Genomic DNA, 21,722 nt, shown 5'->3' with positions numbered 1-21,722 from the left:
TTAACCTGCTGAGCCTGGAGTGGATCTATCCCGTCTCATCTGGAGCTTAAATCAGGCCAAACCACGTTTCCTTCCCGACCTCTGCGAGCTCAAAACAACCCGTCCTCTGATATCTGCGCGCTAACGTATTTGTCACCGACGGTGACTCAGACGTAACACGGCTACAAAGAGGCGCCTGAGTTTGGTTTTACTTCATAAATAACTGGAACCGTTTGGCACAGTAAAAGTTTTCTCCTGGTTTTAACGTAAAGCAGACAGACAGGCAGCAGACGTGTCGTCGGGCATCTTTATTGGAGTTTTCCCTCGCCCAGTGGACATCCTTCTTTATGACAACATTATTAACAATAAAAATATTCTCATACATTAGTGTGGACGTATAAAAGGCAGAGCTGAGTTCACAACATTAAAAATTACGCATTTAAATAAAATTTGTTTCCCAAAACAAAGTGTTTACATTTGTCTGTCCAATGAAAGTGGATCGATGGTGGACTGCCACTGACTCAAACTCCCATCATGCAACACTGTGACTTACAGAAAGGAGGCATGACAAAGAGGAGCTGTTATTGGCCTGTTAGTGCTTTGACTGGCAGGTAATGGACCAATGAACCAGTTTATGCGATTCAGTAAAAATACCATTAGAAGTGGATTACTCAGACTTTTCATGGTGATTCAGTCCTGATGATCAGAACTCGGATGACAGAAGGTTTACTGGATGTTTCAGCCTCCAGCTGGAGGCCCACCAAAGTATGTCGGCAGCTCCTTTTGGCAGTTTCATGTTTTCATCCATCCAAAAGTCCCACCCTATAACCGAAGGATCTACAGCAGGGGCGGGGAACTCCAGGCCTCCCTGCAGGTTTTAGATGTGTCTGATTTTAATGGCTAAATTAGCTCCTCAGCATGTCTGGAAGTTCTTCAGAGGCCTGGTAACGAAGCAATCATGTGATTCAGATGTGTTGACCCAGCGTGATATCTAAAACCTGCAGGACACCGGCCCTCGAGGCCTGGAGTTGGCCACCCCTGATCTACAGCCAACAATCCCTTCTTTTTGTTCTATATTTCAGTCAGCTCTGATCTCAGAGGCCTTTTCAGTCTCGTCTGTTCCTACCAGGTTACTGCTCTGCAACGACAGGATACGAGACTTATCGTGATGTTCAAAAATGTAACACCTGTTATATTCTGTTACCCAACAGCTCCTTTGCATGCATGCAAACCTCTGCAGAAACACTGCAGTGGACAATCTCCTCCAGGTCACATGATTAGTTCGGTGGTTTTAACTGGCTGATCATTGTCTGCTGGAGTTACACCTGAGACGATGACCACGATGGTGGCTCTGTGAGGAAGGTGATGGCAGCGTTCAGGTATTTCCTGTCTGTGAAGCATCGCTAACAAACACTGCTCCTCACATTAATGAGTGTTTGGCCGGAGAACAGAAGAGACTGAAGAGGCAAACTGCCAAATGTTGGCCTGATGGTTAATGTTAGTGTTGTAAAAGTGGAAGAGCTGGTTTGTGGGCCGCCGTTAAACATTTATGTAGCGAGGCAGACGCACAGTCTCGCTCCAGTGGGCAGATGTGATCTTTGGTCCTGAACCTGGATCGTCTCACTCGCCTCCGTGAAAGCTAAGGCAGATTGCTTTTATACGTTTCTCTTCAGAAAGTGAAGACGACGTTTCGCCTGAAATGTAGGTTTACTATAAAAACTCTGATCTCCTGCTTTGTGTAAAAATACGATCAAATATCAGGTACAAAAAAAAAAGTGCTACGATACAAAAGCATCAATAGTTCACGATTAAACAAAAAGATGTCTGCTGTAGTCCTCAAACGTAGTCCTCGTGTCCAACACTGAAGCTTTGAATGGCTTTTCACTTCCTGTGGAAAATGGTCTTAAAACATTAAACCTGCAGTGGCTTCATCCCAACACGTGAAAGGCTGATAAATGACAGTCACGTACGTTTAGGCCACAGGGAGCTGAGTCTATAAAGGGGAGATCATGTAGATGATGGATGCCTTACAGCTGGAGGACAAAATACACTTGAGTACGTTCACAACACAGAAACCCACTACAGGTGGGCTTTGATCGTTTGTAGGCACCGAACAATTTAAAAAACTTTCAGTCTGATTGAGAAAACTACCGTGTGTACAGTTAAATACTCCCACATGACTTCCCTTAATCCAGAGAATTTCAGCACCCGATGAGTCACATTTGGAGAAGTTCTGGTCTGAGCAGGGAGCGAACATTCCCAAAGACTTCCTTGAAAAGTACACTGGTGTTTTCTGAGGCAACCCAGAATATTCCTCACAGATTACAAACAGTATGATGCTGAAACTTTGCTAGAACATGCTGACAGGTCACATCACGAATCCCTTCAGATGGTCCTGAACGCTGGTGTGGAAATAATCCCACTGAGAGGGAGATTACCGACCGGTGCGTTGGAATTCCCGCATGTCCCACATTCCCAAGATGTCCTTCAGAAAGACGTGTGTTCAGATTCCTGCTTGAAGAAACTCAAACACCGTCCACGTCACCGTAAAACCCGTTCGGCTCATTTTAAAAGGCTCTGAGGTCTGTGCGGTCACAGTGGCAGCATCCTGCAAAGGGTTTGTTTCTTCTACAGGAAGTACAAACCAAAGTATCCTGCTTGTGTTTCCAGCAGAATTTAGTCATTTTCTGCCTGTAATTTTTCTTTCTTGGTGTTTCTTCAGTGGAAAATCCTCCTGCCCTGGAAATCCAGCCATCAAACAGGCTGGGAAAGCTATGCTCCCAGCAAGGGGCGGAGCTTAGTCTTTACAGTGGAGGAACATCCAATCAGAAGAGTTCACATAAGGAATAGTTTCCAAAGTCTTCCAACATCCTTTCTGTGCTGGATGCTGATTGGCTGATTTCTGTGAGCTCTGCTGTTCAGAGTGGATTTAAAAAAACAAGCAACCTCGGGATGTGGTTCAGCGAGACGAGCCAATAGAAATCCTGAGGTTCAACCAGCCCGTCAAAGAATAGTCATCTCATTCCTTCGTTCTGATTGGTTGAAACTGCATCAGTTAGTGTTTCAGGCTGTAAAGCGTTCCCATTGGCTGGATCGGGTACAACGGTGGACAGCGTCAGGGTCATTTTGAGTGTTGTGCTGTGACCAGGCTGCGATTGGTCAGTAGAGCATGGTGGGTGGAGCTTTGTGTATCCTGAGCGTCTGGATGGAGGAGAGTATCTTCTTCTGGTGCCCTGCGAGGGTCACGCCCACTCTGAGGAGGTCTCTATGGAAACAGAAAGAGGGTGATGCAAATAAATAAATACAAATATAGAGCTTGGTTTCCCTGGGTGATGACTGGCAGGTAGCCAATCACAGAAAGAATAAGTGTCTTACTCAGTGTTGAGCTGCGAGACGATGTCCAGGTTGGTGAATCCGGCCTGCAGGAAGCTCTGCTCGTAGCGCTCCATCTTTATGGCTCGGAGCCACTCGGAGACCGAACCGCATGCCGACAGAGGAGGCGGGACTCGCTGGTCCAACAGAGGATGGGACAGGCTGAAAGGACAGAGCAGATGTGAACGATGACATTCCTCAGCGAGTCATTATTAGAGCAGCGTGTTCAGACCTGCAGCCTATAAAATATGTGGCATGAATATGTGAGCGCGAGATTTATTCTCTCTCTGTTATGGTTGAGGTTAAAATAAGCAGAGCGTGCTGGCTTCAAGCCACGAAACCCTTAAAATGACATGTAGGTCTTAAATATAGCTGCTAAGGTTTACATTTTAACCCCTTTTTCAGTCTTAAAATCAAAGACGTGTAATTTGGTGTAAAGAAGAACGTTTTCCCAGGAGCTGCTGTGTTTGGGATCATTATCCCGTTCATGACCCAGCTTTGGCTGTCAGACAGACTCCGCAATAGGAGCTTATGGTCAACTTGGTTTTCTCCGACCATGATGGTGTATTTTACACTTCCAGGCTGGGACGTTGTCTTGTGAGTTTTCTCAGATAGTTTCCAAACCTGCCTATTCTCTCCTGTCAGCTCTTCCAAACGAGCCTCACACTTTCAGTCCTGATCTAACTGCAGAGTCTGAGATTAATTTGCTGTGATGATTATGTTGAATTGTTTGCAAATTGCATCTGAAAGCTTCAGACCAACAAACGGCTGAAACGTCTGCTTTTATAAGGCACCCATACTTAATGATGATGGAGAAGACAGACCGGAGTCATGTGAAAACGTTTGTGTTCATGTGACAGAAATGTTACCATGTTGTATCCAAGCACATGACTTTACTTTGAACATCAGGAAGGATCGTGTCACACAGCAGGATAAACTCATCCCTGCTGGTTTCCACCACACCGTCACACCCAGTCTGATGGTTTTATGGTATTAAATTATTTTCTTTACAGTGTTGCATCACTGCTTCAACTTATTATACAGGAGACTTGTCCTGCTTTTATTTTGAAAGTTCAGTCCTTGCTAACCACCGATCCCAGAGGTTTCCTGTTTTCCGATTTCTCTCGGCAGATTGGCCAGCTGCTGTGGTGGATGGACCACCTCCACCTCTTGGACTCAGGTGGAGGTCCTCGTCCTGCTATGGAGGGTTGCTGTCACGGTGTGTTCAAAACAACCTGAAATCCGTGCCAGGCAACAGTGCCACATACGTGTTCGTGCAAGTGAAAATATGTCCACTTTGGCAAAGAGAGAAAAAATAGTTTCACGCTGTGTCACAGAAGCCTCGCACTGAGATTCTCGCATCACTTTACTCCTCCTCCGCCCTTTGGCAAATATTTGTGAATTTCCAAAATACCCAGCAACTGAACTCATGCACGTAAGGCGAGCTGAAACTTAACTTCCTGTTTGGTCTGCACAGTTTAACCAGAACCTGAAAGACCCACGGTGAGCTCCCCGAGGCTGCGGAGCAGAACGAGGAGCGGCTGCTCCACCCGTGGTACTGCTTTACTATCTGCTGCTAACAAACTACAGGAACTTTATTCCTCTCAGAAAGCACAAACATGCACGCCGCCTCTGCTCTCGCCGTTAAAACAATCTCATTCTTATCTGACACTGATCTCCATCCTCCTCCTCCTCCTCGTGTCTCTGATGTTCCTTCACTGAAAGAGGAGGTGGACAGTCGGGAGGACACGGCTTCATTTGGAGTTTTAATCCAGGAATGTGCACCTGCTTGTGTAAACAGCTGTCAATCACACAGCTGGCTGCCCCACATTCCTTTGTCTCCCTACCACACTCTGACCTTTGACCCCGAACCCACCAGCTGGTGCCTGAATGACATTCCACGGCTCCGGCCCCCTCCCCCTCTCCTTCATCGAGCCTCACCTCTGTGCCTCTGGGTGCGTCACTTTCAGGGAGGTGGGGTTTCGGATCAGCCTGTCGAGGGACGCCACCACGTCGCAGAACCTCGGCCGGTTGGCTCGCTCCTTCTGCCAGCAGTCCAGCATGAGCGCGTGCAGGGAGGCGGGGCACTCCGGCGGCGGGGGAAGCCTGTAGTCCTGCTCGATGGCGTTTATCACCTGATGAAGCAGAAGCGTGAGAGGCAGTGAGCACTCTGTCATTCTGATGAAACGGCTTTTTTAACCATCAGCTTTGGACACCTTTGCTGGAATAATTTCAGCTTCTTTTATTGTAAAGAGCACTAATGATTCAGTCGTAGTTTCACGTCCATGAACCTCCAAACAATCAAGTTTTAAATGTATAACTTTGTTCCTTACGTCCTGGTTGCTCATGTCCCAGTACGGTCGCTCCCCGTATGACATCACTTCCCACATGACAATCCCGTAACTCCACGTGTCGCTGGCTGAAGTGAACTTCCTGCAATCAGACAGTAAAATCATCAAATGATTATCTACAGAACACTATAATAACAATAAGAAGAGGAAGCCTTTATCCACTACGCCAGCCTGCAGTACTGGCACTCACCTGTACGCGATGGCTTCAGGAGCCGTCCACCGAATGGGAATCTTGCCGCCCTAAAAAACAAGACTGGATCAGTCAGGTAATAACCGAATTTCACAATAAAAGCACCCAGGTAATGCTCAACAACAGAGGACTGAGACCAGAACTCTGAGGATCTCCAGCAGAACCAAAACAGAGCTGAAAGACCAACCAGACAGACGTGATTGATGATGAAGGTCTTAAAGACAACATTCATCATCTACTGATGAATAAAAGACTTCCTGTTAAGAGCTGTCATGACCAGAGACAAAACTCAACTTGTAGCAACAACATGCGAGTTGAGCAGCTTTGCATGATTCACAGTTCAAAGTAAACCTTTATCTGAAACCAGCCCCCCCAGTCCATCCTCTGTCTCAAAGAGCCCGTTTCATCTTCTTTCCTTTAAGCCAACTTTATCCTGATTGGCTGTCCCTTACAGCAGATGGGTGTGGCCTTTGTGTCTGAGATAAGGATATCAGAAATCATAAAGAGACAGACTGTGACAGTTACTCACCAGAGAGCTGGTGTACGTCGGGTCTGACGAGTTTTCAGTCAGAAACCTGCTCAGGCCAAAATCTGACACCTGAAAAACACAAAACCACAACTGTCAGATCTGTTTAGATTAGTCGAGCGGACAGGTGTGCAGGGCCACACCCTCACCTTACAGACCAGGTTGGAGTTCACCAAGATGTTACGAGCCGCCAGGTCTCTATGGACGTAGCTCATTTCAGACAGATACTTCATTCCTGCTGCGATGCCGCGCAGCATCCCCACCAGCTGGATGGTGGTAAACTGGCCATCATTCATCTGAAAACAGACAGGTAGAGGGTCAGACAGGTAGAGGGTCATACAGGTAGAGGGTCAGACAGGTAGAGGGTCATACAGGTAGAGGGTCAGACAGGTAGAGGGTCAGACAGGTAGAGGGTCAGACAGGTAGAAGGTCATACTGGTAGAGGGTCAGCCAGGTAGAGGGTCAGACAGGGAAAGGGTCATACAGGTAGAGGGTCAGACAGGTAGGGGGTCAGACAGGTAGGGGGTCATACAGGTAGAGGGTCATACAGGTAGAGGGTCAGACAGGGAAAAGGTCAGACAGGTAGAAGGTCAGCCAGGTAGAGGGTCATATAGGTAGAGGGTCATATAGGTAGAGGGTCAGACAGGTAGAAGGTCATACAGGTAGAGGGTCAGCCAGGTAGAGGGTCAGACAGGGAAAAGGTCATACAGGTAGAGGGTCATACAGGTAGAAGGTCATACTGGTAGAAGGTCATACTGGTAGAGGGTCAGACAGGTAGAAGGTCATATAGGTAGAGGGTCAGACAGGGAAAAGGTCAGACAGGTAGAGGGTCAGCCAGGTAGAGGGTCAGCCAGGTAGAGGGTCATACAGGTAGAGGGTCAGACAGGTAGAGGGTCATACAGGTAGAGGGTCAGACAGGTAGAGGGTCAGACAGGGAAAAGGTCAGACAGGTAGAGGGTCAGACAGGGAAAAGGTCAGACAGGGAAAAGGTCAGACAGGTAGAGGGTCAGACAGGGAAAAGGTCAGACAGGTAGAGGGTCAGACAGGTAGAGGGTCAGACAGGGAAAAGGTCAGCCAGGTAGAGGGTCAGACAGGGAAAAGGTCAGACAGGGAAAAGGTCAGACAGGTAGAGGGTCAGACAGGGAAAAGGTCAGACAGGGAAAAGGTCAGACAGGTAGAGGGTCAGACAGGTAGAGGGTCAGACAGGTAGAGGGTCAGACAGGAAAAATGTCAGACAGGTTTGCTGCTCTGTGACTGTCCCCCTCTTACCCTCAGGAAGCTGTCGAGCGCCCCGTTCTCCATGAACTCGGTGAGGATCATGACGGGGCAGGAAGTGGTGATGACTCCCTCCAGGTGGATGATGTTAGGGTGCTGGAACTGTCCCATGATGGACGCCTCCGACAGGAAGTCCCGCCTCTGCTTTTCCGTGTAGCCACCCTTCAGGGTCTTAATGGCCACGTAGTTCTCCTTCCTGCCCGGGATCCTCAGCCGACCACGACACACCTCGCCAAACTCACCTGTACAGGTATACGGCACAGGTTACATTACTTTTACAATAGTTACAATTCAAATGGAAGAACACACCTGTATTTCACTGGGGATAATTTATTCAAATTTAATCCCCAGATTAATGATAAAACTGCCACGTGAAAAGATTTCAGATATACTGAACACAACACTGTCTGTGCACCTGTCCTCACCTGATTCAGGAAATGGGAAGGTAACACCGAGGTGGTGTTATTTTTGTTAAAAAACAATCACATGGGCAGGTGATGAAAGATTACGTAGTAACATTGGCTATGGTTATGACAGCAAATGTAAAAATAAACAGTCATACTCCTGCCCAGGTGTATCCAGCCGAGTCATAACAACAATGTAATGACCTGACGTTCCACAGGTGTATTTTCCCAGGTGTTTGTTTTCCTTCAGGCTTAATGTCATAGAAATATCTAATATGAGAAAAGAAAAGCCACCTTGCCAAATTCACCTCCACCTGTAGGCTAGAAGACAACAGCCTCATATCTCGTTTTATCTAATAGGCAAAGGTAAGAAAAGCTGGAGGAGGTTTGAGGGGATGCTGGCCAATCAGACAGAGCGGGGTCATGGGAAATGAGAGGGTGGAGGTGGAGCTTAAAGTGAGTGTAAAAAGGTTCAGGTGGATGTAAATCTGGAGGTGCAGAGATCGGCTGACAGCAGAGCCCCAGAATCCAAACACAGACCTGCCGCTGAGCGTCGTCTAAGGTGAGAGCAGAGCGAGTCCACGCCAGCCGGAGGCAACGAAGTTTCCCTAAGTGGAGGCAGATCTTTGCGTTCTTTGAAGACGGAAACAGTAGAGGACCCACAGCAGAACCCTGAGGGACTCCACGTGTCAGAGCAACTAATGAGGTCACACGGTCACCTGAAAACAGCCAATCGCAGCTGGGCCGAACCCTCGACGCCGCGCAGCCCCATATCTACTCAATAAAGAGGACTCGTGTTATTGATACTGGAGGGGTGTAATGTTCCTTTAAGGCTCATTAGCGCATACCAGCACGTCAACACCTCCCTCAGCACTCACGCACATGTGGCCTGCGTGTGTGTCTGAGCGCGCTCGCCAGCCGGCGGTGAAAAGTTTGCACCCTTGTTTCCGCAGCAACCGCTATCCAGTTACATCTCACCAATGTCATCACTGAGAGCACTACTGTTACAGTAGCTGCACACACACTCAATCAATCACGCTCTCTCACGCCCTCGCACACACTCGCGCACAAACGCGCACGTGGCGTGTTTACTTTTAATAAAACAGGGTTCATGACGGAGAACAAATGACATCTGATGTTTTCTTTTAGTGCGAACACAGCTTCGCCTCATCATGGGAAAGTTAATGTTCCGCTCTCGAGGGGGTCAAAGGTCACAAACACATCTGGAAGACTTTACAAAATAAAAGTCCTATTAAGACCCATAAGTTTGTTTTGGCCTTTCAGAAACAACAGAAGATATTTGGGCTTTTTGTTGTCGTGCTGCTGCCTCCGTGCAGACTCCCTAACAAAGCTCCAGAGGTGAACAGCATCCACAAATGCTTCCAGATCCCAGAGAAATTCCTCAAGATTCCCAAAATATACGCCACCATATCCACTAATAATGTGTTCCTGAATCTTTAATGATTTACTTATTACAATAATCACGAAACCATTCAAAGGTTTTTGGCATTCCCAAAAAGGCTGACGTCTCTAAAACCTTTAGCTGCACAGATGTTCCTTCAAAAGGTTCCTGGAGTCGTAAAAACACTCTCTGAGCATTCACAGTTTCTTTTAAAACACCCGAAATGGTCTGATTGATGAGAATTTCATCAAAAACTTATGGCTTGGAGGGCGGAGTTTGCCCGTGACAGAAGTTTACACCACGCAGACATACAGGTGTGGGTTACCTGCTCCGATGACCTCTTCGATCTTAACGAAGGAGGCGTCGATCTCTTTGGCGAACTCCCTCACGGCCTCATTTGGGTCCTCGTAGGTAAACGGGTCGATGTAAACCTTCATCGCTACAAAAACAGCACAATCATCATCGTCAGTCGGCCGCGTTCATTTAAAACCGTTTGTATCAGACTTGCTCATTGGCCGAGTTGTAGCTCTGTCTCTGATTGGCTGTCAGACTCACTCTGCCCCATCTGGTAGTGGCCGCTCTTGTCGTGGATGTGCGCGCTCCTCTTCCTCCTGGTGACAGACAGACAGGTACAGACGGCTGTTTAGATTCAGAGCAGCTGCGGGATTCTGGTTTCCTCAGGAGACACACACACATCCTTTGTTCTGTCGCTCTCTCAGGAATGTGATTATCTCGCCGTATCTCGCCATCGCTCTCACAGTGTCGAGTTTCTCCATCTTAATATAGTCGACATGTCCCACCCTGCTCTGTGTGTGTGTGTGAACCTGAGGTCAGTGTGTTCTATTGTTTTGCAGAGGGGAGCAGGGAGGGTGCATCCTGAACACACGCACTCACCGGTAGCAGAACACGCCAACTATGGCCGCCACAGCGAGCACCAGTATCCCCAAAGAGGCCGAGACTCCAGTCACCATCAGCTGGGACACACCTACCCAGGAAACAAACACGCAGGAGTGAATCTCAGTGTTTTCACCTCTCAGACTCTAAAGAAAATGTAATAGCATGCGACCTCGTACCGTCAGGCAGCGTGTTGAAGCCGGTCTCGGCACCGAATGAGCCGTAACCGGCCTGAGAGCGAGCGCGGACCTGCACCCGGTATCTCGTCGCCCGCTGCAGCCCGTTTAGCACCAGAGAAGAAGACCTGCTGAACACGTACTGCCACTCTACCGACTCCTCACCATCCTGATAAGGACACGTTAAGAGTAGGCATTAGAGTAACGCAGGAGTCCTAGTGACACGCATTAACAAAGGTCCTCACAGGACAAAACAACGTATCTAATCTGCGCTTATAATCTGTGTGTGTGTGTGTGTGTGTGTGTGTGTGTGTGTGTGTGTGTGTGTGTGTGTGTGTGTGTGTGTGAGAGAGTTAACATATGCAGACATACATTCGCTCCAGCACAGAACCAAACCCTGTTCTACAAAGATGATCCTGCTAAAACCAGATGGAATGTTTTACAAAGAAGTACGCTCTTGGAATTTTAGATATATTTTATAAACACACACTAAAAGACAGAACGTAAAAAAGGCTTCGGTTTGAAGTTCACATGGACTCAGGGCCCAGGTTAACTTCAGGGTAGGGCTGCTTGATTATGGCAAAAATGATAATCACGATTATTTTCACTGAAATGGAGATCTCGATTATTTGACGAGATTTAACCCTTTAAGACCTACCATAGAACCAAGTCGGCCGAGCTTATATTATTTTTTTACATGCTGTAGTGCCATTAGTGGGAGCATTTTTGTTGCTATACATCAATACAACTGTTATAGCCCATATTTTAATAATATGTATGCATTAAGTCCATAGTAACTACATTAATTGCGAAAAAGTGCAATAAACTACAAAAAAATTAAAAATTGTTTTTGTTTTTTTACATATATTTCTACTTGGAGAAATTTAAGAGGTTTATCCCTCAAAACTTTAAATACAAAAAAGTTGCAAAGAATAGTTTCCCACCACAGGAAATTTATTTTGAGTGTCTTCATAGTTTTATTTTGGAGATACATCAATTTTTATATACTGCAGGAAAAACAAAAAACAATCCTATGATGCAAATTTGCAAAGAAAACAGCAGGTGCATCAAAATAAACTATTTCCAGCAGTGCAATTCGAGTTCTAAGCATCCCAGAAACTATTCAGAAAAGTCAAACATGACTTATAAAAACACCAGTATAGGCTTTTAAGGCCTACAAGTAAAAAACTACATTTTCCGCGAAAATGACGTCACTTCCTGTTTCAGGCAGGTCATGGCGGACATGCTATAGTTCGTGCTGATGGACGTAGGAAGTGTTACAAACAGCTGATCGGATCGGCAAAGCGTGTTTCTGGAATATTATGTTTTTGTTCCTGCAAGCGCTTTTTATGCAATTTTTGCAAATCTTTATGTGGAAGGAAACCGTGACCGAGGACAAGCTGATGGCATAAGATGTAAGTACAACTCCTCCGGTTTCATATGCAAAACAAATTATTGCGCTAGCTTACGCGGTTCCGGTTCTACAGGGATTTAAAGGGTTAACAATAACAATGTATTGAATAATGACTTTTAAAAATAATATAAAATAGTGTGCAAATACTGATAACAGTGCAAATGTTTGCGATATAAGAAATAAATGAAAAATGTAAACATCTGTGTTTAGTGAACTTTGCAGTGTTGCTCTGTGGTGCAGCTACAACACCGTAGCAAAGTTTACACACTATGTCTACTTGATCCACGTCTGACTCCGTGAACCCATAATGTTTCCACACCACTGAAGTTTGTTTTTTTTTACCTCTCTTTTCAACCAACGGCAGTCACTCTCCTCTCCAAATAACTTCTGCTGAGCTTTCCGAGCTTCCCTCAGGTCCTCTTAATTGTTGTGACGCGTGTTCAAAATGCAGAGAGGTGCGCTCGATTTGCCACACGGAGCAGCGCAAGAGTAAAGCACGAGGGAGGGGCTAATAATCGGCTCAGTCATTTTTAATGATCGTTGAAAGCCCAGATCGTAATCGTGATTAAAATTCGATTAATTGAGCAGCCCTACTTCAGGGTTAACTTAGCATAGAGGTCCTAGTGATGCACGCATGTGTGTATACCTCAGGGCTGTAGCGCAGCTCGTAGTCCAGGATCTTGTACTGGTTGTGCACAACTGGGACGCTCCACTCTAAAGATAGACTGCTCTCTGAGGCCTCCACCCTCCTCAGACCAGATACTGGAGGAGGAACTACAGAAACACAGACCATCATTCACTGATCATTACGTTTGTGTGCACGAAAGAATTCTGGGTAATGTAGTGTGTATCTGTACCATCTCTACTGGTGGTGATGTTGAGCTTGCTGGAGGCTGGCTCTGAGTGGCTGAGTGCAGACACGCCATTTAGCGACTGGATGGTGAAGATGTACTTTGTTTGTGGGCGGAGCCCCCAGACGACGACACGCCGCTGGGTCAGGCCGTTCTGCGCCGGCCGGTAAAGAACGCTGTCGCCACATGGGAAGCAGGAAGTGACCTGAAGAGGAGAAAGAAGAAAAGGGGCGGGGTCAGATCTGACAGCTCAGACTGGTGCTAATGGTGACAGAGATGGCGGTGGCGTACCTTGGTGGCAGTGGCGGGCCCGCAGGTGGAGCACAGGACTCTGTAGGTCAGGTCATGTCGTCCTCCGCGGTCCAGTGGCTCGCTCCACTCCAAAGTCACCATGGTGTCATTGAGCTGACTCACCGGGGAGCGAGGAGCCGAGGGAGGCTCTGCGGAGGTCAAAGGTCACAGGTCAGTGCCTGCTGAGTATCACCTGTCAGACGCTCAACATCATCTACGTTTTTTTCCCTGAGCAGCAACTCTCAGGCAGGCTGATACCTGAGAGTCAGGCGGCCTGTTTTCATTCCTGCGTAATGAGTTTTTCTTCTTTGTCTGCAGACTGATGGAGGAGCTGAGAGATAAGAACTTCCTGCCTCCACACAAACATCAGAGTAACCTGAGACCTGTGTGTGTGTGTGCAGTCGTTACCTGTAAGACCTCGACATTACACACACACGGACACAAGCACAAAGAGGTAATGAGCCTATTAATTTGCCTAATTGCTGTTGCCTGAGGGGATGTAGTTAAAGGGGTGGGTCGGGGTACTTAAAGAGGCGTGGAGGCTTGTTGGCAAAGAGCCCTGTGTGTGTGTGTGTGTGTGTGTGTGTGTGCGTGCATGCGTGCGTGCGTGCGTGTGTGTGTGTGTGTTTGTGGTCCAGAGTTTACACAGAGTTTAAAGTGGTCTCCAGATTATTTAATAACAAATTACATCACGTCAGTCTGTGGAGACTAGAGGCGAGGTCCTAGTGAAAGACACTCTCCAGCTGCATGATGGGAAATGTAGGACAAGAGGTTTCAGTGTTGTCAGAAATTACAATAATAAAGAAAATTAAATGAAAAGCAGAGGGACTTACGTGTGCAGGCACTGTGCGGCGGGTCCGAGTCGGCTCGATAGAAACCAGAGTGACACGGGCAGTAGGCGGAGCCTGGGATTCTTGTGTTGCTATTGGCTGGACAGGAGCTGCAGCCAACAGGTCCTGACTCGGCTTTAAAATGACCGGACGGACAGGCTGGAGACAAAGGCTTAGAATTAGCATTCACCTCTAAAAACACACACACATATGGGATTGTCCACCTTCACCATTAGCCTGAACCCACATGTGCACACACATCAGATCTCCAGAAGCGCTACAAAAACCGCACTTCCTCTATTGTCCACTAGGGGCTCCAGCAGCGTGCCAGTGCTCATAGACTTCCATGTTAAAATTTCAACTCTACAGCATGTTTACAACCTGATATAAAAAATAACAAGATTCAGTTACACACAGAGCGACGTGTTGTGGTTTAATGAGTCAGGCCTATATCAACAATAGACCAGGTATAATCATAGAGTGCAGAGAACAGCAGGGTGTTTAAGTAAAAAGAACATGATTACACGTGTATAATAAGCCTCTGAAGGTATGACCTGAAGCGTTTTACATCCAAACAACTGTTTTCTGAATGCAGTAAAAAGCTCAGATTAATGTGCGTTACAGAAACCAGAGCTGACATCAGAGTGTTTTCTCACAGGTGGTGGGGTTCCACAGGGCTCTGTTATTGGTCCTCTACTTTTTAATTAGGTTTCATTTAATTCTGCTTGTAAATGCACTGGATGTTTATTGCTTCATCTATGGGGGGGTCTACTATTTTTGTACCGCACCTGTTTAAACTGGTTAGGCTTAAAAAAGGATTAAAGTTTAAATTATTAGCGATGTGGGTTCTATGGCAGGCAGCCTGAACTGGACCTCTGGATTGTATTTGTGCCGTTGGAGCCTTTTGGAGCATTTCTAATACAATTATCTGACCAATAATAAACTGCTGTGAGGTTAATTGGACTAAAAGACAGCTGGGCTCCATTTTTGTGTGAAATTCCAGAATTTTATTTGAACGTGACAGCAGCCAAAACGCGAATATTATACGAACATTATTTTGAAGCAATAAAATGTAGTCACACTGCTTTGCGTTGCATTTATAAAGAGCTTTTAGTAATAATTAGTTCTACAAACCGTAAAAACATTGAATGTGACCTGTTGTCTGAACACAACCAGTTTGAGTCAGTCAGAGAAGATTTGAGCTGTTGTATTGTTAGTCAGAGCTCACACAGGCTGCTGCCTCCTGGCCTCAGGCTCTAAAAAGACGAGGCTTCAGAACAATGGGACTAAAACCAACAATGAAGGTATCAGGCGTGCCAGCGAGTCCCAACTAAAGCAAATGTTCCACTCAAACATGACAGTGAACCTCGAAGCAGTAAAAGCAGCTCAGTGTGTCCAGAAACAGCTCAAACCCGTCAGTGGTCGTCCCCGAAAGAGATCAAACAGTCCCAAAGAAACACACCCGCCTCTCCTGCTCATGCACACTCCAGCAAACAGATGTTTATGAACATCTGGAGCCTTTTATTAGAAATGAAACATGTTTGTGACGTAGAGGTCGATTTCTGTCACTGAGGTTTAAAAATGGTTGGAAACTAAAAATGGTTCATTTATAGGAAATATTAAAGAATGAACACATGATTATGTTAAAAAGAGCAGAGAGTGAAAGCAGAGAGGCTTGGCTCTGTGGGTTTCTGGCCTGGAATGTGAGTAATGCTCAGAGCTGGGATCAGGAACACCGCAGAGGGATGAAGGGATGAAGGGAGGAGTGCAGACTCACAGACAATAAGAGACAGGAAGTGACCTTGGCTTCAACAGGATGTGGAAAGTGCTGCCATGATGTCATCACTGGCCTCCCCTGCCAAGCACGGGAGTAAGCACACACACATGCACACACTCTGCTTAAGCAGCGCTAGTTAACCTCTGACCTCTTCACTCAGCCTGGCTCTTGCCCCTCCCCCTCCCTCAGAAGCAGAGACAAGCAGAGGACGTCGCTGCTTCTGCTGTCGCCGCTGCAGCGCTTCCCGCTCGCAGTCAGCTGACCTTTGACCTCACACAGAATAACAGGAAACTTGGACAACCAAGCCGTCTGCGGCCCGCGTTGACCTCGCTCTGCTTTCATCCCGCGGCGATGGCGGAGAGGAGAGGAAGCGTGGAAACAGGACGGAAACGTGCGGCGAGCGCGGAGGCAGGACGGACTCCGATTACAGCGCGTTTCCTCCAGAGAAACACCGCAGCAGCTGCTCCTGCAGTTTACCCACAACCCCTCTCACTTACTCATTAAAGTAAACAGCTGCACACGACTTCAACGACAGCTCAATAATAACTTTCTCCTTCAGGCCTCCACCATCCCCCACACCGCCAGTCTTATTCTGAAAGGACGCCTGAGCGGCGTGAAGGAGCCGGCACGGCGCGAGACTCCCCGAATACTTTAACAACAATTTATCAAAGTGTAACACAACTATTTTAGAAATCTCCTAAAACTTTCAACTTTAAACCTAAAAGTAACAGAATTTTCAGCTACGTTTGAAAAGTAAATAAAGGAACATCTTAATGACAAATAATCACGTGCTTCTCTGTTTTTCAGCTGGTGTGAAGCTTCATGAATAACAGCATGAACCATATTTCGTTTGCACAGACTGTGATTTTAGTCACTGCGCAGCAGTTTGTGACTGTGTGTGAAAAGTGGATTATAAACTCACTGTAAGAAGCTGAACACTTGTTGACACAGCCACTCCTCTACTGTGACCCACACCGCTTCCTGTCATTTACTTAACAATAGTTACTATAGTTACTGTTAACAGTGTCCTAAGTGTGCCTGTTTTTTAACAAACCGTTTTAAACATTGACTTTCAGGATAGAATCAGAGAAATGATCATTTCTTTTCTTTAATCTCGGTCAAAGTTTCCTACATATTTTCAACTCTTTTTCTCTAAAATCTCACATCTTATTTTCATTATATTCAGTTCAAACGCAACAAATGTTTTTATAACATTAAATTAAATCTACATGTTTCTTAATTAAAGGACTTTAACATTTGACTCGTTATAACTTTAAAACAGAAGTTTCTTTAAATAATACATTTTCATTTTTTGGATGTTTTTCATAAAAATATTACGTTTACACTTTTAAAAACTCACTTTCTACTAATTTTGTTAATAAATACAATTTAGTTTTAGAAATTCAGTTGAATTTCGTATAAAAACACAACAGCTGTTTGTAATCACCTTGATGAACTGAGACATTCATTTATTTGTAACTGTTGACAGTTATTTTTCAACATGTTGCAAGTTTTAATAAAACTGCTGATTTGCTGAAACAATTAATGTACTAATACACAACAGATTTGTCTGTTTTGTTACAATATTAAACAAACTTTATTGTAAACTCCATCAACACCATTTTACTTTTTTCTTCAAAACCTTTTGTAATTTAAGTGATTTAACTTCTGTATTGTGACTATTTTGACTTTAATAAGATTTGTAGGACTAATATTACTAATAATAATAATAATATTGTATCACAGTCAGACAGTCAGGTACAGTTATACCAAAATATAAACAATTAAAGCTTTTTTATTTCAGATTGTTTGTCTATAAATCTTTGACTCTTTTTAATCTTAAGATCAGTTTGCTTCTCATTATAACTTTAATAACAATCATAAATAAAAACATTACAAAATGTAATGTTTGGCAGCAGTGTGATGTCTATTGTCAAACAATTGCGGTCTTATTGTGGAAGTGACGGCTTCCTCTGATGCCTGTGCTGATTACAGAAACAGTAATCCTTGTTTACTGATACGTTTCAGGAATCCTCTTACACGCCGTAAGACAACGACTGTAATCTGGTTATAATCTGGTTATATGTAAACAAACGTTGTGATCTGAGCTCATGGTGGGGAAGAGAAACACTTTCTTATGTTTCCATTTCCCTCAGATTTAAAGTGTTTACTGAGTAAAGCTGTAACACTGAGAGTAATCTGATTACTGCTGAGTTTTATCCTGCTTTACTTTGGGGCCCCTGCTCTGCTCGCTCTCACACTGTCAACACGTCGCTCTCTCTCCCTCTAATCGCCTCCAGCTTCTCCTCTCTGTTTACTCGGACTCGCAGTTCTGACCACGAAGAATTTTAAGTGCTGATAATGAAGCGGCGCACAGGAGAAGCTTTTACTTTGTAAAACAAATGATGGTCGGAGCTGTTAGTGAGTTCAAGTCGTGACGGTGAACCCGAGGTCTCGGCTCGGGCCTTCGAATGTGCCGGATTCATTCGTTCCATCTCAGTGATGACGCTTTTACTTTGAAAACTAACAGGAGGTCTTTTGTTTTATGGACTGCACTCTCACCTCTGCAGCGTACGTCGGTCTCTCCTGCTTCGTATCCAGGACGACAGGCGCAGCTGGACGTCGGCTGTCCTACCCACTCCCCGTCTTCACCACAAAGCATGCTGGGAGGTTGTGACTGCTCGCCAGGCGGCGTCACGGCATTCTCCACGCACACACCCTGAGCCTGCAGCAGAATGTCAAAATAAAAGCTCGTCGACACAAAAGCTTCAGTTACAGTGCTTTTATTTTTAAACTCAAAGGTGAGCTTGTTATGTACAAGAACGCTAGACTCCACTGTTGCTATGGTTACCTGTTCCACCAGCGAGTGGGGGACGGTTTCAGGAAAAGAGGCGAAGGCGCGGCGCAGGGGCGGGCACTTCCTGTAGAACACACGCACAGAGAGCAACGCCATGCAGGCGCTCTGGCTTTGGAAGGCCAGGTAAAGCCCCGCCTTACGCAGTCCTTCCAGCCGCAGCACCTTGACATTAGGGCGGCCCCTGGCGTCACGCAGCATCAGGTGGTCGGCGGCGACTGTCGCCACTTTGATGTAAGGGTTCTCCATCCAGGCCGGGCTGGTGAGCGTGGCGTCGTCAGCCTCTGACGGGTAGTAGTACAGGTTGAAGGTCTCTTTACACGGCTGCCTCAGACTGGAACACTCCATCATGGAAAACCTGCGTCGACACGTTCAGAGCTTATATTCGCTTCTCCGTGTTAATCAACATCAAACGACCTGTGATTTCCACCAACCAGATCTCCACGTAGACCGTGGTCGCCGCCTTCAGAGGGATCCAGCGCGTCCTCAGCCAATAGGAAGAAGTGCTAGTGATGGTGCAGATCTCATAGGTCCGCACAGTGTTTTGCTGATCGTCCCTCGAGCTCGCTTCCTCCCACTGAGGACAGAGACGGATCATAGGTGAGCTTTTCATTCAAAGCAATGCAGAGTGTTAGCTATAAGCTAACAGATTAGCTTTGATGTGTACCTGCGAGTCATCAGCAGGGTAGCTCGTCCATCTTAGGTCAGATGTGGCCAGCTTGGTGTTCATCAGCACATCTGAAACACAGACAGCAACAGTCAGCAAGTCCTGGGCAAATAAAACATCCTCTAAAAATCACCCAAAGTTCATCCCACTGCAGGTCTTCAGCAAACCTACTGAGCACTCCTTTAAAACCTCGACGTAGTCCTCTACAGGCAAGTCACCACACTCCCCTCAAATGCTCCAACGACATGCTTGCTTGTGCCCCTTAAAACATTCCTCAAACACCCTCCTTGAGTTTGTCAGCAACGTCCTCAAGCAGCACTGACGTCACTTGGGACCTTTCGAGACTTCTTGGACCGTTTTAAAGATCCCAGCAGCCTCCTAGAAGTGTTTCCAAACCTCTTAAAACAGCTGCAAATGTTATTTAAAACCTCTTAAAAGTTTGCTTAAAACCTTTTAAAAGACCCTCCTAAGGTCCTCAACATACCTTCAAGTCATGAGACTCCCAATGGACCCCCACAACCTTCTAAAGATCTCAAAAAGCCTCTTAACAGTCGCCCAAATGACCACAACAAACTGGTAATGTAAGAACACAACAACCTCCTGATGGTTCTTTGAAGCCTAGATGTGTTAAAGGTCCCTTGATTCCTCTTAAAAATAAAATATAATGTTTTGAAACTGCATTAAAGTTATCTGTAAAACCCCTCGAGGTTATCAACAAGTTCCTCAAACAGCAGTGATGCCACTTGGGAATCTTTTCAGACTCAATGGTCCCAGCAGCCTCCTATAAGTTTTTCAAAACCTCTAAAAAGGCCCCTAAATTCCCTAGAAATTCCTCCAAAGTTCTCCTAAATGCTCTTCAAACCACCTGTAAAACAGCTTCTTCCAACCTTATAAAGCTTAAAACCTCCTAAAAGTCAGCCTGAAGCCTTCAAATCATCAGTCAAGGTGTCTCAAAGCCTCTCAGCCACTCAGATGCCTCCAACACACTTGTATTTAATGCAAAAACTCTTCAATTTTACTAAAATGCCCCTTTGAAAACATCCCACGTGTCCAGAGCTCCTTAAAGTCTTTTTTAAAAATCACGTCTTTTACGACCTCTTTTGAAAACACCTAGGTGTCTCTGAAAGCTTTTGAAAAAACGTTTGGAAAACCGCGTGAACTTGTGCACTCGCGTCCACAACCACTGGAAGCTCAACAAACCCCTGAAACCATCAGAACCGCTCGGTGACTCCGGCAGACAGAGAAACTCACGGAGGCCTCAGACGGAGCAACAGAACCAGATCAGCTGAAGGCGGCGCTCTGATATGAGCTCTGATTTTTCACTGGAAGTCAGCAGGTTCAGCCAGACGACCCACAGGAGGTCTTTCAGCGGCTTCAATCAGGGAAAGTAAAAACACAGACGGTCATACAACACAAGGGCTTCTTTCTCCCTCTGCGTGTCTCTGTGGAGGAAGGAGGACAGGTGAAGAAGACCAGGCTACACCCCGACAAACACACACATTCGAAGCATGCCTGCACATGTGTAATATCTGCCGTGAGTGATGGTGTGTAATCAGCGTTGGAGGAGAGAGGCTCAGGAGGCTTAACCCTGACACACACGGTGAAAAATGCAGACGTTTCTCACACTTTTCCCCTCTTCCTAAGCCTCTTAGACCTCCACAACCACCATACGTTCATATCAGTCCTCTGCAGAAAGTAGTCCCATACAAATACAACATTAATGCTGCTGTTTTCTGAGGATTTCTGTTTTCAGTCAGAGCTCAGAGCCGCAGAAAGAGAGCGATAAATCTAAGCGTGCTGGTTTCACTGCTGCAGGACTCATTTACACGGGAGGGTGGTGTTCCCCCACCTTTAATATGACAGGCCTCAGCTTAGGCTTTGATGTTACTGCCTACATCCAAACAACGTAAACGTCTTGGTGCTGTAGTTCTGCATAAATCAGCGCGCCGCTCTGCTGCAAGCTTAAATTTAGCGTGTCACGAGCACAGCTGGAAGCACTGATGGGGGCGTTTTCTGAGATGTGATCTCACTTCCTCTTTAGCAGCGCTTGTTTAATACGCACCTTTGTTCATTTCTGCTGACTGTGACATCCAGGTGCCTTCAAAATAATACAAATACATCAATAAAATCATCGTGACGGCTTAGTGAGGCGGGCGGAGGCGCGTGGAAACATTTGAGGCCCGACTGACATTTTTTACATTTTTATGTGGCTCACTTCCTGTTTAGTGTCTGTGTCGCTTGCAGCTATTGGCTGTGATGGATGAATGCTTTCAAAATAACATAAATCCCACACGATGACTTTTGTTAGGCTGGAGTGTTTAGGCTTATAAAATCCAATATTATGGAAACTGGCCTTTGTTATTATTACAGATTTGCTTTTTTAAAAGATTAGTTCTCACAGTTACTTTATTCAAAATACGGAGGACATTTGTCAGTCGTGTAGGAACGCTGTGCCGAAAAAAATATAAT

The 21,722-nt window shown here is 45.9% G+C and overlaps 1 protein-coding gene across 1 annotated transcript; it reads right to left on the bottom strand.

Moving 5' to 3' along the window:
* Positions 1-969: 969 nt before the first annotated feature.
* Positions 970-20,993, bottom strand: LOC113018167 (ephrin type-B receptor 4-like). Its single transcript, XM_026161230.1, has 20 exons — positions 19,254-20,993; positions 19,021-19,163; positions 18,584-18,944; positions 18,295-18,457; positions 13,959-14,114; positions 13,126-13,274; positions 12,841-13,039; positions 12,630-12,757; positions 10,573-10,738; positions 10,394-10,484; positions 10,055-10,110; positions 9,825-9,938; positions 7,688-7,935; positions 6,568-6,714; positions 6,422-6,490; positions 5,893-5,942; positions 5,685-5,784; positions 5,293-5,486; positions 3,355-3,513; positions 970-3,244 (listed from the first exon to the last, which is right to left on the bottom strand). Exons 1-20 carry the CDS (start codon positions 19,314-19,316, stop codon positions 3,139-3,141), a joined length of 2,862 nt encoding a protein of 953 aa, XP_026017015.1. The 5' UTR covers positions 19,317-20,993; the 3' UTR covers positions 970-3,138.
* Between the last annotated feature and the right edge of the window lie 729 nt (positions 20,994-21,722).

The sequence above is a fragment of the Astatotilapia calliptera genome, unplaced genomic scaffold (genome assembly GCF_900246225.1).
Source record: "Astatotilapia calliptera unplaced genomic scaffold, fAstCal1.2 U_scaffold_48, whole genome shotgun sequence".
NCBI lineage: Eukaryota > Metazoa > Chordata > Actinopteri > Cichliformes > Cichlidae > Astatotilapia > Astatotilapia calliptera.
Note: the sequence above shows the minus strand (reverse complement) of the source record. Positions and strands in the feature narration are given on the sequence as shown.

What these genes read in the sequence shown, in the direction of transcription:
- LOC113018167 (XM_026161230.1), bottom strand. Translation starts at nt 19,316, where the DNA reads ATGAACACCAAGCTGGCCACATCTGACCTAAGATGGACGAGCTACCCT. An exon ending in CCCACTCGCTGGTGGAACAG is followed by an intron (nt 18,458 to 18,583) that starts GTAACCATAGCA and finishes ATTCTGCTGCAG; the next exon opens with GCTCAGGGTGTGTGCGTGGA. An exon ending in ACTCCAACCTGGTCTGTAAG is followed by an intron (nt 6,491 to 6,567) that starts GTGAGGGTGTGG and finishes TGTGTTTTTCAG; the next exon opens with GTGTCAGATTTTGGCCTGAG.